The following is a 15558-nucleotide window of genomic DNA, read 5'->3' as shown; positions in this document are numbered from 1 at the left end:
CCAGCCTGTCCAGATCCCTCTGCAGAGCCAGCCTGCCCTCAAGCAGATCAACACTCCCACCCACAACTTGGTGTCATCTTACTGAGGGTGCCTTTGATCCCCTCATCCAGATCATTGATAAAGATACTAAACATGACTAGCCCCAGTACTAAGCCCTGGGGAACAGGGAAAGATAAATACAGGGAGATCACTTACCAATTACCATCACTGGTGAAACAGACTTGGGGAAAATGGATCTATTGCAAATGAAAATAGATTTGGATAATAAGAAGACGACAAAAATTAAAGCACTTCCTCATCCTACTTTTTCCCATGCTCAACTTCACTCCCAGTTCCTTGACCTCTCCCCCTCACCCCCAGATGGCACAAGCAGAATTGGGAATGACTGTTACAGTCATTACAACTCTTTTCTACAGCACCTTCTTCCTTAGACTTTTCCCCTGCTCCATCGTGGGTTCTTCAGAGGCTGCAGTTCCTTCAGGAAATATCCAGCTGCTCCGATGTGGGGTCTTCCATGGGCTGCGATATGACTACCTGCTACAGAGTGTTTTCTTCCATGAGCTGCAGGGGAACACCTGCTCCACTGTGGCCTTCTCCTTGTGCTGCAGGGAAATGACTGCTATGGTGCGTGAGGCACCTCTTCCTTCTCCTCTGACTTTGTTGTTCATCCTGCTGTTTCTCGCTCCTCCTGTGAGTGTCCAGCATTTTTGCTCTTCCTTAAATAGAGGCACCGCAAACCTCACTGATGTGCTCCACTTTGGCCTGTTGCAGAGCTGGCTGTGTCTAAGGCAGCCAGCCCCTGACCTCTCCTCAAAGATGCCAGCTACCAAAATTTGCCATGTAAAACCCATGTAAACTGGAAAGGCCAGCCCTGAGTATTTTGGGCGTACTCCAGATACGGCCTACAGATACTGCAGAGAAGTAAGAAGCTTTCTTATATGAAGATTATCCAGACATCTTCAGCGAGAGAATCTTTCTTCAATATTGAGCTAGCACTTAGCTTGGATCTGCTCAGTGGAAAAAAATACTTCTAGTGACCTGGAAAATAAAGCTGACTCCTTCCTCTGAACTTAAGCCCAAGAATCATTGCCCTAGCAAATGAACAAAGACTGTTTGGCTATTTAGATCATTCATTTTAAAGACAACTACGGTAAACACAAAATACCTGCCTAAACAGAAAATTTATCTGAAATATTTATATTTACATCATGATCTGCTTCACAGGATTTGAATTAAAAAGATTGATTTTGAGGATCTATCAGAGTCACATACAAATTTGAACTTCCTACTCTACTATAGTTCATTTGGAAATTTTAACAGGAATTGCAAATAGCAAATAAAGAGCTGCATGGTCAATTAAAAGACACTTCTTAGAAGGGAACCATGATATAGCCTTTATGAGTCTCCAGACTGAGGTATGCTATGTTAGACACAGACTAATGTATTTTTTAAATAATGCAATTAGAAAGTTTCACAATTCCCTACTATAGGTACGTAGCACTTCAATATATCCAAGCTTTCTTAGGAAAAGGACAGAAGTGAGGGGCAGGTAGAATAATGATACATAGACCCTGACAACAGCTAGTTGAAAGAACTTTTCATGAATCATTGCACACAACAAATACAAGCAGGCTGACTTTTTCCATGTTGATCCTATTTGCTTGTGTTGCTACTACCACAGTGGAAAGCTAAGAGAGCTCGAACCCAATGTGTTCATGGGAAATAGGAAGTGCAACACTGCTTCCCTAGTAGGCAACAGACGATGGCTCAAAACCTTTCTCCACCTATAGTTTCATTTCCATACTTCCTCTCATTTCAGTAGCTCTAAACTTTACAGCGAGACTAGGATCTAACATCTGCAAAGCGCTCCAGCAAACACGGCCATGCATGTTCTGAGAATCTACAGTATCTTACAGAGCATACAAGTTTTACATAGTAAACTATGTATGCTGAGTGAGTTCAGCCTCAGATGTTTTGCTGAAGACATGCAATTCTAAACTTGCTGTTAAAGCTTCACTGTAAGAAGAATTCAAACGATATAAAAAGAGGGTTTAATACCTCAATCTCTCTAAGTTTTTCTTGGACAAAAGATTAATGGATTTTCAAATACCTCAGGGTGGCAGCAGAATTTTCTTCCCATCCCTGCCTTGCTCACCCTCTGCCTTCCCTTTAATTCACTGGGCTCAGCAAGGCCCAAAACTTGTCTTTGGGGACTTGGCTCCTGCATGGACATTTTAAACTAATTGTTCTTTATAACCACTTGCTGAAGTAAGCAACAGGCTATATTGCTGATATCAGGAGAGTACTTTTTATTGCTCTTGCAAAAGAATCATGCTTCACCCTGGCCAACTATAAATCTCTAAAATTTGTAATCCATTCAGAGCAGAGAAATGTGGAAACACAACTCAGGATTTAATCTGTACAAGGTATTTGCTAAATGCAGGCATTAACTGGTTTCTGCTGATCACACAGAATAAAAGTGGGAATTCCACAATTTCTTAATACTTCTGCTGTCAAAGAGAAAGGATGCTGAAAATTTGATCTAGAACAGGTGTATTTAGCAAGGTAAATCTATGTCAGAGTTCCCACCCTCAAAGGATACATCATCTAATAAAGACCACATCATTAAGCACAAACACATGAAATCTGCTTTCATTCTGACCAATACATTATTGTCTTTTAAAAAACTTTTAACTTTTTTAGTATGGTATGTGACACACAGGTAAACTTTTCCCTTTGCTCTGCAGTATTTTCGGATTAAAATGGACCCTTGTATCTGTAAGAGACAAACGCTGCTTTTGCCACTGTCAGTTGCACGCGACAGTAACAACCCTACCTGAAAATTGCTGCTAATCCAAATAAAGTTCAAAGTCCAAACCACTCTCGTGATTATACTGTTATCAGTTCTGGATAGCAATTCCTTGAAGCAAAGAAATTATTTCCTTTTTTGTAAATGATAATGAGACAGAATTTATTTTTCTTTTTCTAGCTTTAACCTCAATTAAGAAAGTTGCACTGAACTGTAATGATTAATTTATATTCTTTAAAATTAATTTATATTTAATGAATTTAAATTACTAAATTTCCACGAAGTATGGAAGTTTCCTCCCAAATTAATCTTTCTATCATTCTAACCAGCCTGTATTTAAAGATTCAAATTGTCCAAGGGAAGACACAGACAGAATGATCTTTGCTCTCTGAAATTCCATTATCTTTCTCTTTCCTCAGAAGGCTTCTTAACAGCCATTTTTCAACAACATTTTAAACTACTGTTACCTGTGACAGCCACAGGTGAGCTGACTTAGATTCAGTATTCTAAAGCTGAAAAATTCCAAATTATCTAATACAGGCACTCAGGAGTAATAACATTTATCTGCTAACCCAATATGAAAAATGTTTCTAGAAAGAATGTGTTGGTGCTTTTGTTTTGTTTTAACAGTTCTCTAACCATTTTCTTGGTGTTTAAGGGAAAATGTATGGGTTTTCTAACTGTTAAGTGGATGCAACACCAATTTTCCTTCAACCTTATTTTGATAACACAGAATAATATCCCCCCCCTCCGATTAATTACTAATTTGGGAAGACAAAACATACAGATACTTGATACAGACACATACTTATGTTTTTAAGGCAATAAGACATAACATGGTAATAAATAACAGCAAAACACAGATAATCAGATATAGAAATTTACCTTGCTGAGTATTCTGTTCTTGAGTTCGATTCACAGTGAGGTCTAGAGGGCTATCCTGCTCTTCCTGAAGGGAGTTTTCAGTTTGGTTCATTTGGATACTTTTACATATCAGACTTGGTTCAAATGATGAACCATTTCTGTTCTCTTGAATTTTGCTACTTTTTGAAATGTACTCAATTGCAAACTGACGGATCATTTTTTTCATTAATTCCTGAGCAACTAGGGGAATGTTAGGATCACAGTTCTGAGGAAGATCTAGGAATAAAAAAACAACACAGGCAACAGATGTATTAAAAACCCCAATTATTTTTCTTTATATAAATACTTCTTATAAGCACAATAAGTGTGTGTAGTAAGTACACATGTAACAAACATTAATTCAGATATCTACTAAGTTTCTCTTATGAGCATTCCTACTGGAGGTCACTTAGAAGGACATGTTTAGCACACATCAGTAATTTTTACCTTATTCCTCTGTCACAGCAGGCAAGTAAAATTATGTGGATAGATAAATACTACAGGTATGCGAGTCAGCATCTGTATTTATTGTTTTTAAGTTGAACTCTCATTTGCTGACTCTTCATTTTCAGTTTTGAAATAGTTTTGAATAAAAACAGTGGAAGTTAAAGCTATGAATTAATACATAAATAAGTTACTTTCAAAGAACCATAACAAAAATAATTAATTTTGAAGTGCAGTTCTATAGATTAATCATTTTCATAACATAGAACATAGCTTCTGAGGAGCTCATGTTAAAAAAAAAAAAGAAAAATTTGTTTCATCTATGTATTAGATTACAATCGCCATCATAGATGTAGGATTATAATGTTAAAACCAATATGACGCTACCTGGAATGTTTTACTACAATTTGTACAGGACAAGCAACTGAATTTTACAATAAAATTGTAAATTTTTTATTGTAAAATCTTACAGGATTTTCAGGACATTTCCAGGACATTTTCAAAGTGTTACCAAGGAAAACATTTGGCAAAAAAAGCTTTAGTTCCTATTCTAAATTTATGTACCTTATTTTTTGTCTGTGTATGTAACAGTCCCATGGAAAGAAGTATTTCATTTTAGATCCAATAAAAGAATCAAACATGAGACACCTATGACTTTTTCTAGCTGACAGACAACATTAAAATAATTAAAACTTCTTATTAACAAGCATAGATGAAACTACACTTGTGAATCACTGAAAGGAATCCTAATAGAAGTACCAGAAAGATCAACAAAATACATATGTGTAACTTCACATAAATAACAATGCAATTAAGACACTCAAAGTAAGCTGCGTTACTCGTCAATGCATTACTTGATTTCACAAGAGAAGCACAACTGCCTATATTCAAGGATCTATGTTCTTCCTTCAAGTGGCAATACTGGTACTCATTTTACTATCCCACCCTTCCTTCTTCAACTCTGCACACACAAATAAAAATACCCTTTTTAATGTTTTAACCACTGCCCATCCTTGAGTTCATAGGTAATAAGTGAAACAGTTTTCATCAAGAAAGGACAGGGATTTAAATTGAGTGTGAATGTGATATGAAGAACTAGCTTATAGGTCAGCCTTGATTGCCTGAAAGAAACACTAAAGGATATGGTGGCAGTTACTAGAATACTTAAATTAGTCTGAAACAGATAAGACAAATAATAAATTGAGTTTTGTTTTCATAGAAGTGGAGAAACTGAAAGGAGTGGATCAGGTAGGTTTGCATGCAAAGTGTAAATTTCCTTATAGGTAGCTTGGAGGATCACACAGCATATTATTCAATCATTTTATGCCAATGAAGCTTTAACCATCTACTAGGAAGAGAGTGGCCACTGAAACAGATCAAAGAATGCTGCTCCAGTTTAGGATGAATGCACAGATTTTGTTTGTTTGTTTCAGGTTTATTCAAAACATATCCATTTTGAGAATTCATTTTCAGAGTATTGCAAGAGTTACAAACATGCACTCTGCTGTGCATGCGATCTGCTGTGTAAAGCATATGAGAGGGAATCTGACTAGATGCTTCTTGTTATTACCTTCTGGTTGGTACTTTATAATACTTATAATGCTTTATGAGGTAAGGTAAAGCTTCAGCATTTTCAAAGACTGAGTATATGCTATACATCTTGGCTTCAACAAACCTTATCCAAGGCATGACAAAACAAGTCTGCTTATGGTTGAAGCACTATCTTCTGACAATCTCTCAACAAGATCTCTAACAAAATTTCTAAAATTGATAAGAATTTCTAGAAGAGGTATGAGGTGAAATTCTAAATGTTGGGGGATACCTACAAAGAAAAAGATCTCTCCCTATCATGTAGCACCCAGGCACAGGTATTTGTTTATTGGCATTTTCCAATTCCTAAATAAAGAGTCCAATAAATGTTCAACTGGAATTTTATTATCCTAGAAACATACTTAAAAGGAAAGAAAAAAAATTCAGCAGAAGATATTGAAGCAGTAGGGCAACATGCGTAAAAATGCTAATCTACATACAAAAAAATAACAAAAATGAGGAAAGTTAAGAGATGGAATTGAAAAACTGAATTATGTAGGAACTAAAGTGTCTGCATGACAAGGGAATCTTAGCTCTAGACAATGAAAGCTACTGATCAATAGTTTAGTTTAAAAAATCCCAAACACCAAAAAACCAAACAAACACCAAAAAACATACCCAAACACAAGCAAACAGAAATCTGACAACCATTTCATACAAAATGAAATAGACAGAACATCACCAACACTAAATAGCCTACCAAATAACTGGTCTAGAAGGACCCTGCTTATATAGACAAATTAGTTTGTTGCATGTACCCAAGAAAAACTTCTTTGGAGATTTTTGGAGAAAAGGTGATCATGAGTGCAAATGGGAAAGATTAGTTATTTTACAACCTGGCATGGTCTGTGCCTTTAAAAAGCAAAAGATCATAAAACACAGGGGACGCCTACCATTAGCTGAAAAACACAACAGCCTGGAATAAATTCCTGCTTATTAATCACCACTCCCAGCATCAATTATTATAGAACTGCCAGGTTTCTATTGCTTTTTTATTCCATTTTAGACAATTCACACTGTTAATATTCAAGACTATTTGCATTCAGACACTTGCAGGAGAAGCCTTCTTTTCCACTAGAAGCAAAGTCATCTTTTGACCTATGTGGAAAAACAAAGGATTTATTTTTTTGCTCGTACATTTTCTTTAGTATTAGTTTTATTTCTTTTCTAATAATTTCCAAATACTCCCTATAGAAGAATAAATACAGGAAAAATTCTTGTCTATTCAACTGCTACAGCTACTGGCAGTTTACAGGTTTAAAGTTAATTTACTCTAGAAAGGTATTACTTGGAGCAGTGGGGAGCATTTCAGAGCATATAATCTAGAAGATGTGCTCCAGGGGTGCATCTGAGGTGTTCTGGCTGCTAATGCATACTCAAGCTATGGGGCTAGGCCACAGTTAGTCTAAGCTTAACTGCCATAAATGCAAATAGCGTCAGTATCACATTGACTGTTCTGTTGTGTAAGTCACAGAATTGTAGTCCATGTTGGAAGGACCTTGGGATGTCTCTAGTAACGGCCTGCTCAAAGCAGGGAAGACTGAGATCAAATCAGGTTGCTCTGGGGTTTATCCAGTTAGGTCTTGAATACTTCCATGGATGGAGACTGTACAGCCTCTCTGGGTAGCCTGTTCCACTGCTTGCCTGTCCTCATTTTTCCTTATGTAAAAAAGAGCCTCTCGTTTCAATTTGTCTGTAATATTCCATTGTCCTGCTGTGCACCACTGTAAAGAGTTTGACCCTGTCTTCTCAGTAACCTCCTCAGAGGTACTAGAAAGCCACTTTTGATCCATTCCTATTAATACTGCTTTGCTTCCTAACAGACAATGAAGCTGTGCATACATTACTTCTTCCTCATAATAGAAGTTATTTAGAGTATTTAAGTTCAAAATAATTTCCCACTGCTCTCCAAATGACATAGAACAGAAGCAAGAGAGATGTTAGATAATCAAAGGTATGAAGAAAAAGTTATATGGTTTCATATACTTGTTTTTGGTTTCACACACTGTACATTTGTGAAAGAAAGCAGACTTTTTAAGGCTAAATGCAACTTTGACATAATGTTTTATCAATACAAGACTCCCGAGTGATCACAATCGGGTACACGCACTTGAAGTGCATTACATAAAGTCTAATTACTTACATTCAATGGCTGTAAGTCCATATTTTTATTATAATGGTACAACAAAAACATGTAGATACCTGTAATTTTAAGTTCACAGTGGTAAAGTCTCACTAAACATAGGAAATTTGTAATTAGCTGTATAAAATTTTTAAATGCAACTTAATGTATTTTGGGGTAAGAGAAGTTAGGTCTCTGAGCTTAGTATCACTAGGAAATATTTCTTAATTATTATCAGCAGATGGCACCAGATATACTTTGTATGACCTAAAAAGTCTTTATTCTATGACATTTTATGTTTTATTCTAAGATTCCAGAAGTCATTATTATAGCCACTTACAAAGTTTAAAATCTACATGCCTACATCTGTCTAAACTTCTGTTTTTCATGTAGTTGATTTAAAACACAAGGCAGATGTATTTACTCCATGGATCATGTATGTATCTACATACTACTTCAAACCCAGCAGAAGAGTCTCTTAAGGATTTGGAGTAAAAGGCAGCTCTGATATTCCTCTAGTTTCTCTCTCAGATCAGATCTACCGATATTAGGATAAGAAAAAGCTAAATGATACATTTGTGTGATGTAAACTGCTATTTTCTGCTTCTAATTGTCAAGATTGTCAAGACAGTAGTAAAAATTATGTGTAATTATGACTAATTGCAATGATTTATTGTAATTCAAAGCTCACATTTAGGATTAAGTCCTCAATTTATGTACTGCACCACCCTGTAACTATTAAAATTCTTGTTCTTAAGTATTCTGTACATTAACACTATGTGTGTTCATTAGACTGCAATGCACAAAATAATGACCGATTTAACTGATAGTTCACATGTGCACAAGCAGGACAATGAACCAAGAGTTAAAAGTTCCCAAAATAGTGTTCACAGTAGTGCTCTATTTCTTGAAAAACCAGTATTTTTTCACTAAAAAGTCAAAATAGCGACTTAATTTCTCTTCTGATACAACACCAAAAGGCAGTGGAAATCAGCAGGAAACCACAACCCCTTTGTACATTATAACCCTGTTGTGCGAGTAGTAGAATTAAGAACACCTAGTTACTTATCACTGTGTTGCCTGTTTTCACTCCAGATCTCCCCTTTTCAAAAAAAGCCCACATTTTCTAGAATGACCCAACCTCAACATCCAAACTGTCCCAGCAATATTCTTAGCTCTACCCATAAATTTGTCCAACTCACCATCAGATCACTAGCAAGTTAAAAACAGAATATGGTAATTTATTCTGAGCCATGTAACACGATTAGTTTAACTTAACTGATCAACCAAAAGAATAAGGGCCAAGTTCACTCTAGTCTTGTGTTCTTATAAACATTCAACGTTTTTCCTTCCTCTGCTTGGATGGTAATTTTCAATACTCTACATACAGTCATATCTCTAAGGATTTTCTTAAATGTAGTTGTAAATGACCAAAAAATCCGGAAGTCAGTGAAGACAGTAACACTGGTGGGCAGTCAACACAACAAGTATGTTTTACTTGCTTAAGAGAGCAGCTGAAATGCCGCTAAACATTCTTTCCCGATTGCCTTGAGGAAGACTTTCATAGAAGTTTTGAAGCACAAGCTGTGACAGAGTTCTCAGTTCTTACAGAAAACCTTTCAGACTTTGAAAGAACAAATTAGATTTCTTAAAATTATTAATAAAAAGGAAACTGCAGGTGTATTGGATCAAGTAGTGTGTACATCTCAAAACTACACCTCAGAAAGTAACACTTGTTTGTAGTCTGACATTATGTGTGCAAAATTACATTTTCACAGGTTTGCCAACTTCTATATACACCATGCAAGAAGCATAACCAGCTCATGACATTTATGAATCTGAGCTATAATCAAGCAAAGAACAGAAGAACTCAGAGAGTTAAATGCAGGTATACAGTGTGGTGTAAGAAAGCCCTAGTTAGGAATGGAAATATTTCAGAACACAGGACAGATACCTAGAAACTAGGAATAACTTCAAAAAACTTCCAGGGAAATTATTTTGGTATGGAAAACACAGCACTAAAGATACTTGACTGAGCTGCCCAGAGAATCTGGAAGATTCAAGTAATCTTGACCATTTTCTCCCCTTTTGTGGCTCCATTCCTTAATTTCTACAAAAGCTTTTCAGGTCTCTGTCTTTATCTGGTTGGTCTTGTCCTGAAGATAGAACCTGATTCAGAGCCCTGAATATATTTAAATGACTTTTTTGTTTGTTTGTTTAAAGAGGTCACAATCTGCACGGAAAAAAAGCTTCCAAGAACGCAAAATGAGGATCATGGCAACCCAGAAAGTTAATAATCCATGATTGAAATGTCTGATCGAGCTCTTAAATAGCTATGGTCCTGCCACATGCCACATTCTATAATACTCATAGTAACAAACAAAAAAAGACTAATATGTATTTTCTAAAGCACATTACAGTTTTTCTTCTTAACTGCTTCTTTGACAAAAGAAAATTGATGTTTTTTAATGTTATTTAAGTGGAAAAGTATCACAGTCTACTCTGCTTACAACACCAAATGGCTAAAGAGATGTCACACTTAGGAAGAAAGCATCTGAGTTTCAGATATATTGTTTAATGGAAACTATCAGTGTTTGATGACAAAAATTACTTTACCGAGGTGTCTGCCGAGGATAGGCCTTTCCTACAGACATAGTGAAGACAAGTTCCTAATATGAAGATTTTATTACTTATAGCCTCTCGCGTTTACCCAGCCTGGTTGTAATTCTATCATCCTCGTAAAAGAAAAGAGGAATCATCTTCATCTGATATTCTGCAGACAGATCCTCATCTATGAATGCCTGAGTGCTGTATGTTGTAGACAATGATATAACCTGGTTGCATATTTTGAGATCTGAGGTAGTTTCCCAATGTAAAAAACACCTCACACACATACACAAACAACCACACCACACACATAAAAAGCCCCCAACAACAAAAAAATCTTCAAATTAAAAAATCCAGCCATATACTATTTTTTAATTATTTACTAATAATTAATAACAATCTAAAATAGAAGGATAATGAGAACAATAAACACAACTCTCAAATTTGCTCACTAGTTTTAGAAGTTGTTCACAGAGACCCTAAATTAAACTGTGCTAGGTACAATATTAAGAGATAATATATAGCCTTGAGGAGTTTGCAATCAAAACAAGTGAAACAAGTGCTACTTCCATTTTAAAGACAGTCAACCACGAATTCCACTATTTTTTTTTTTTTTTTTGACAACAAAAGGGCATCTGTTTTACTACCAGGTATAGTAACTGTTCCTTAGCTAAACAATTACTTGATTTTTTAAATTCCTTTTTTCCTAAGTTGATAACTGATCTCAAAAACCTTCAAAAATTCAGAAAGCAGATTTGGAATTTTCCTGGTAAAACTCTTCATCTTCTTCCTACAAAGCCAAGATAATTACTTAAACGCCTCACAAACTGGTTTCACGTGCCCTTTGCAGATACAAAGTTTTTTTTCCTTTCAACTTCCCGTAATTTGAACAACTTAAGAGACTGCTGGAACCTGAACTGAAGCAGTATTCTTAGAAAACTCTCCAGCAAAATACCTCTTCTTACCCAGGAATACACAAGTCCTTTAGAGAATCACAGTAACAATCAGTAAAGGCTTTATTTTTGTTTTTAAATAGACAAAACCTTTTTAACCCAGCATTACTGATCTGGCAGCTCAAAAAACCTAAGGAAGATGCTAAAAGCCAAGAGCTCATTGTGAAAAACTTCACAGAAGTCACTCACTCTGGTAAGTTGAGGTCATGCCAAGTTTCACTTCTCCCATGATAAAAGTTCCTCTCAAGGAGTATCAAAAAACAGCATCTCCAGCAGAAGCATAAAGCAAGTGCATGTTGAAAAACATTGTACATCAAGACCAAGAAAAGATCTGAGAAAGTAGAAATTTGAAGGAATTAAAATACCTGCCCAGGGAGATATCATTCAACTAGGCCTAAGATAAAAATATAAGAATTTCAGAAATAATGAGGTGCAGCTTCAGTGGACATATTATTTCAAATGGAAAATAGTTGGTTTTAATGAAAGCCAGGGAATGAAGATGGACTCCAAATGCTGTTGAACTCCATTTAAAGTTCTTTGAAGTCCAAAGCAAAACATAGGCTGAACAGACAGATGTCCCATACAGAAAAAGATTCCACCCACTCCAGGTTCAAGGACATAGTAATCTCTTACTGCTACAGCAGGTAAAGGGGAGAAAATTTCATTTTCTTCACCCATCTATGTGAAGGAAAAGAATGTGCCTGACACTAATTCTTTGTTAGAGCAAGAGAGGGTTGTCACCCTAATCATACTCAGCTATTTCAATACCCAAGTACACCTACCAAATCCAAGAAAAATCTGTGAAAGTTGTAGTTACTGTGGAGAGCTGCATTCACATTATTACACAGAAATTTAAGGAAGAAAATGAGGATTTTTGCTGCTGTTGATAGTGACTAGTTAAGTAACTTGCATGAACCAAGCTGACTTGGCAGTCACTCATGTACTGCTATAACTTGCTGAGTGCCAAAGAACAAGGATAGTAAAAGAATTAATGAGCTACTAAATACTATATTTTGACAAGAATTTTCAGCTTCTGACTTGAATGTATTTGAAGTAACAGCTTTTGTGCAAGATCCCAAATTCCATTTTGTAATCTGTAAGACACATTCTCTCACCTAAAATGGTCTTCCTGCTGAAACTCAGAAGTGAAAGTTTAGGAACAGAAAACATTTAAAATTCCAGAAAATGTCTTCATGCCAACATCAGGTGCCAAAGTAGCAGCTCATGGTAAACAACCCAATAAAATATAATGAACAGGGATTCAAGAGAATAACACACAATATAATAGGACTAACAGCAACAGCAAGTAGGAAGAATAGCGCTTCATTTGGTGATTCAAGTAAGTGAAGAAAAAGATTAAGGAAACCAAAGGAACAACAGAAGGAAAACAGCATTCAGTAGGCAAACAGAAAACTACTTAGAGAATCAAAATCTCCACTAAATCATTTGATTCTTCTAGATTTGTGTTATATCTCTTAATATAAAAGACACGCTTTTATTACCTTTCTTTCGAAAGAGTGCATTTAGATAGTTTTCTGCTTGGCATTCAATCTTATCAGTGTTGGACTGGCCCTGAGATGACAGTTCCTCTGTAGGCGTTGACTGTGAAGAACCGATAACTGATGCACGATCCTAGAAGACATACAAAGATTATAACATCTCCATCAGAAGTTAGTCTACTAGTAGTACAAGATACAGTTAAATTACTGAGCTACTGAGTCAAGAAGAACCACTAAAGATATCTACTATAAAGCCAAACCACCTCACTCCCTCTCATAGCCAAACTCCCTTAAGTCAAAATGCAGTATTAACCTATCTGCAAAATCCAGTTCTCTGATTCTTACTTTCATACCAAAGACTGGGTGTTGGGGAGTCATGCTTGATATCATGTTCATACTTACACTGACTGTTTCTTTGTGTAAGTTACAAAAGGAACATTTCTCATCCATAGACCAGTCAGTCAGCTCTTCTGGCTCACAGTCTTAAAAAAAGAGAGAGCGCTAGATGTTTTAAACAAGTACAAATAGATTTTGAGAACAAAATACACATCCTATAGTTCTCTTAAATAAATTTCATCATAATCTAATACGCATTTATTAGTACAATGTAGTCAGTAGTATTCAATTCTCCCAAAATTTCCAAGTCTTATCCGGCTCACATGGCTCAGCTTGCAAACATCAGAACGCACTTTTCTTAAAAGGAAAGGTAAACTCGTACATTTAAATTGATTACCTATCACAGTTACTGGAGACATCTGAATATTGTAGATAAAGTTCTGAATTCCAGTCATCATTGCTTTCAATTTTGTAGTAAACTAAGCTAGGAGTTAAGATATGGACTTCTCACCATCTAAGCTACAAGTGTTGTACTTCAAAATATTTTCATTTATTTGATACCATGTAAACCAAACCCCTATATTCACTTGTAGCACTTATTTAGAAAACTTTAAAGTAACTTTATATTTTACCAGAAGATGATGTACTTTGGTCTTAAGGGAATATAGGACTTGAACTGATCACCCATATCAAGTCCAGTCTTCTACTGAATGGAGACACGCCATCTATTCCCTTGAAACAAGTTACTAAATTCCATTTCAAGAGTTAAGAGGTTTCAACCACATACTCCTCCTCTTCCCAGATCACCAACTGCTTTAAAGCTTTTTCAAACCAACTGTGCTAACAGTTAAAATTAACCTTCTAATTTCTCATTTGGATTTACTCAGGGCAAATCATTCCAGTTTGCTTTTGTGGCAACATTGTTCTTATCCCCATGAACACTAACTGTTTACAGAGAATATTGTTACCCTGCCTTTACACTTCACTAAGCTAATCTAGCCCACCTGGTTTTCTCTAATGACATTCAACCCCATCTTTTCTGTACCATTCTCACCTGAACACCTGTTTCTTGAACACAGGTGACCAAGATGTCAAGATGATACCTTTCTTTTACATTTGCACCAGACTTACTTAAACTGTAAACAGTACTTTTCCTACAGTATCCTGGTTCTGTCATCATGTCATGATCATCATGAGTCAATCATCGCTGCAGCATTTTGGCAGGTGAATATGAACCTGGTTACCTACAACACCAAGGTCCTCTCTATCCTGTTCATGTGCTGACAACCTAGACAACTTCCCCCCCACCCCTTATGAATTACCAATTATGGTTCCTCCTTTTCCCCGTGCCATTAAGTCACAACCATAGTTCTGGTAGGCAGGTTCTTGAGATTATCTGCTTTCAATAACACACTGCGGTAGTTGACCTCAGCTGGCTGCTACCACTACCCAGTCACACTCTTGCACCCCCATCAACAGAGCGGGCTGGGGAAATAAGATGGGAAAACTTGTGGGTCAAGATAAAGACAGGGAGATCACTTACCAGTTACTGTCACAGGTGAGCCAGGCTCAACTTGAGGGAAGTTATTTATTACCAACAAAAATAGATTTGCATATTGGGAAAGGCAGAACTAAAATCACCTTACCACCTCTTCTTGCCAGGCTTCAACCTCACCCTTCATTCCTGACTCTTCTACCTCCTCCCCCACCCCAAACAACAGGAAGAGAACAAGGAAAAGGGGCTCTCAAGTTCACAACAGTTCCTCTCTGCTGCTCCTTCCTCCTCACATTTTCCCCCTGCTCTAGAGTGGGGCCTTTCCCATGGGTGACAAGCATTCATGAACTGCTCCAGCGTGGGTACTTCCCACAGCTGCAGGTCTTCACAAACTGATCATGTGTGTCTTTTCCACAGGGCACAGTCCTTCAGGGAAAGACTGTTCCACAGGTCCACAGTTCCTGCCAGAAAACCTGCTCCTGCAGGGGCTCCTCTCCATGGGCTGTGACTCCTGCCAGGAGCCTGCTCTCCCTGGGCTGTAGCTTTCTTCAGGGCATCTTCACCTGCTCCAGTGTGGGGTCCTCCATGGGCTGTAGTGTGGATATCTGTTCCAATGTGATCCTCCATGGGCTGCAGGTGAAGCTCTGCTCTGTGCCTGAAGCACCTCCTCTCCCCTCTTCCTTCTCCAACCTCGATGTTTTCAGGGTTGTTTCCCACACCTTCCTTCCACCCCAAACCACTGAGCTTTTTCTTTCTTAAAAATATACTATCACAAAGGCACCATCCAAAATAAAATGAAT

At 36.9% G+C, this 15558-nt stretch overlaps 1 protein-coding gene across 10 annotated transcripts in view; it reads right to left on the bottom strand.

Moving 5' to 3' along the window:
- LCORL (ligand dependent nuclear receptor corepressor like) overlaps nt 1-15558 on the bottom strand; it is an 85645-nt gene that overhangs the window by 36479 nt on the left and 33608 nt on the right. For all 10 annotated transcript variants that reach the window (XM_055700857.1, XM_055700856.1, XM_055700859.1 and 7 more), the window contains 3 exons: nt 13330-13409; nt 12931-13060; nt 3695-3949 (listed from right to left, as the gene is read on the bottom strand). In XM_055700857.1, coding sequence (XP_055556832.1) covers nt 3695-3949; nt 12931-13060; nt 13330-13409 — 465 coding nt within the window. The remainder of the gene's footprint in view (nt 1-3694; nt 3950-12930; nt 13061-13329; nt 13410-15558) is intronic.

Source organism: Falco cherrug, chromosome 1 (assembly GCF_023634085.1).
Source record: "Falco cherrug isolate bFalChe1 chromosome 1, bFalChe1.pri, whole genome shotgun sequence".
Taxonomy (NCBI): Eukaryota; Metazoa; Chordata; class Aves; order Falconiformes; family Falconidae; genus Falco; species Falco cherrug.
This window is presented reverse-complemented; position numbering and strand designations above follow the sequence as displayed.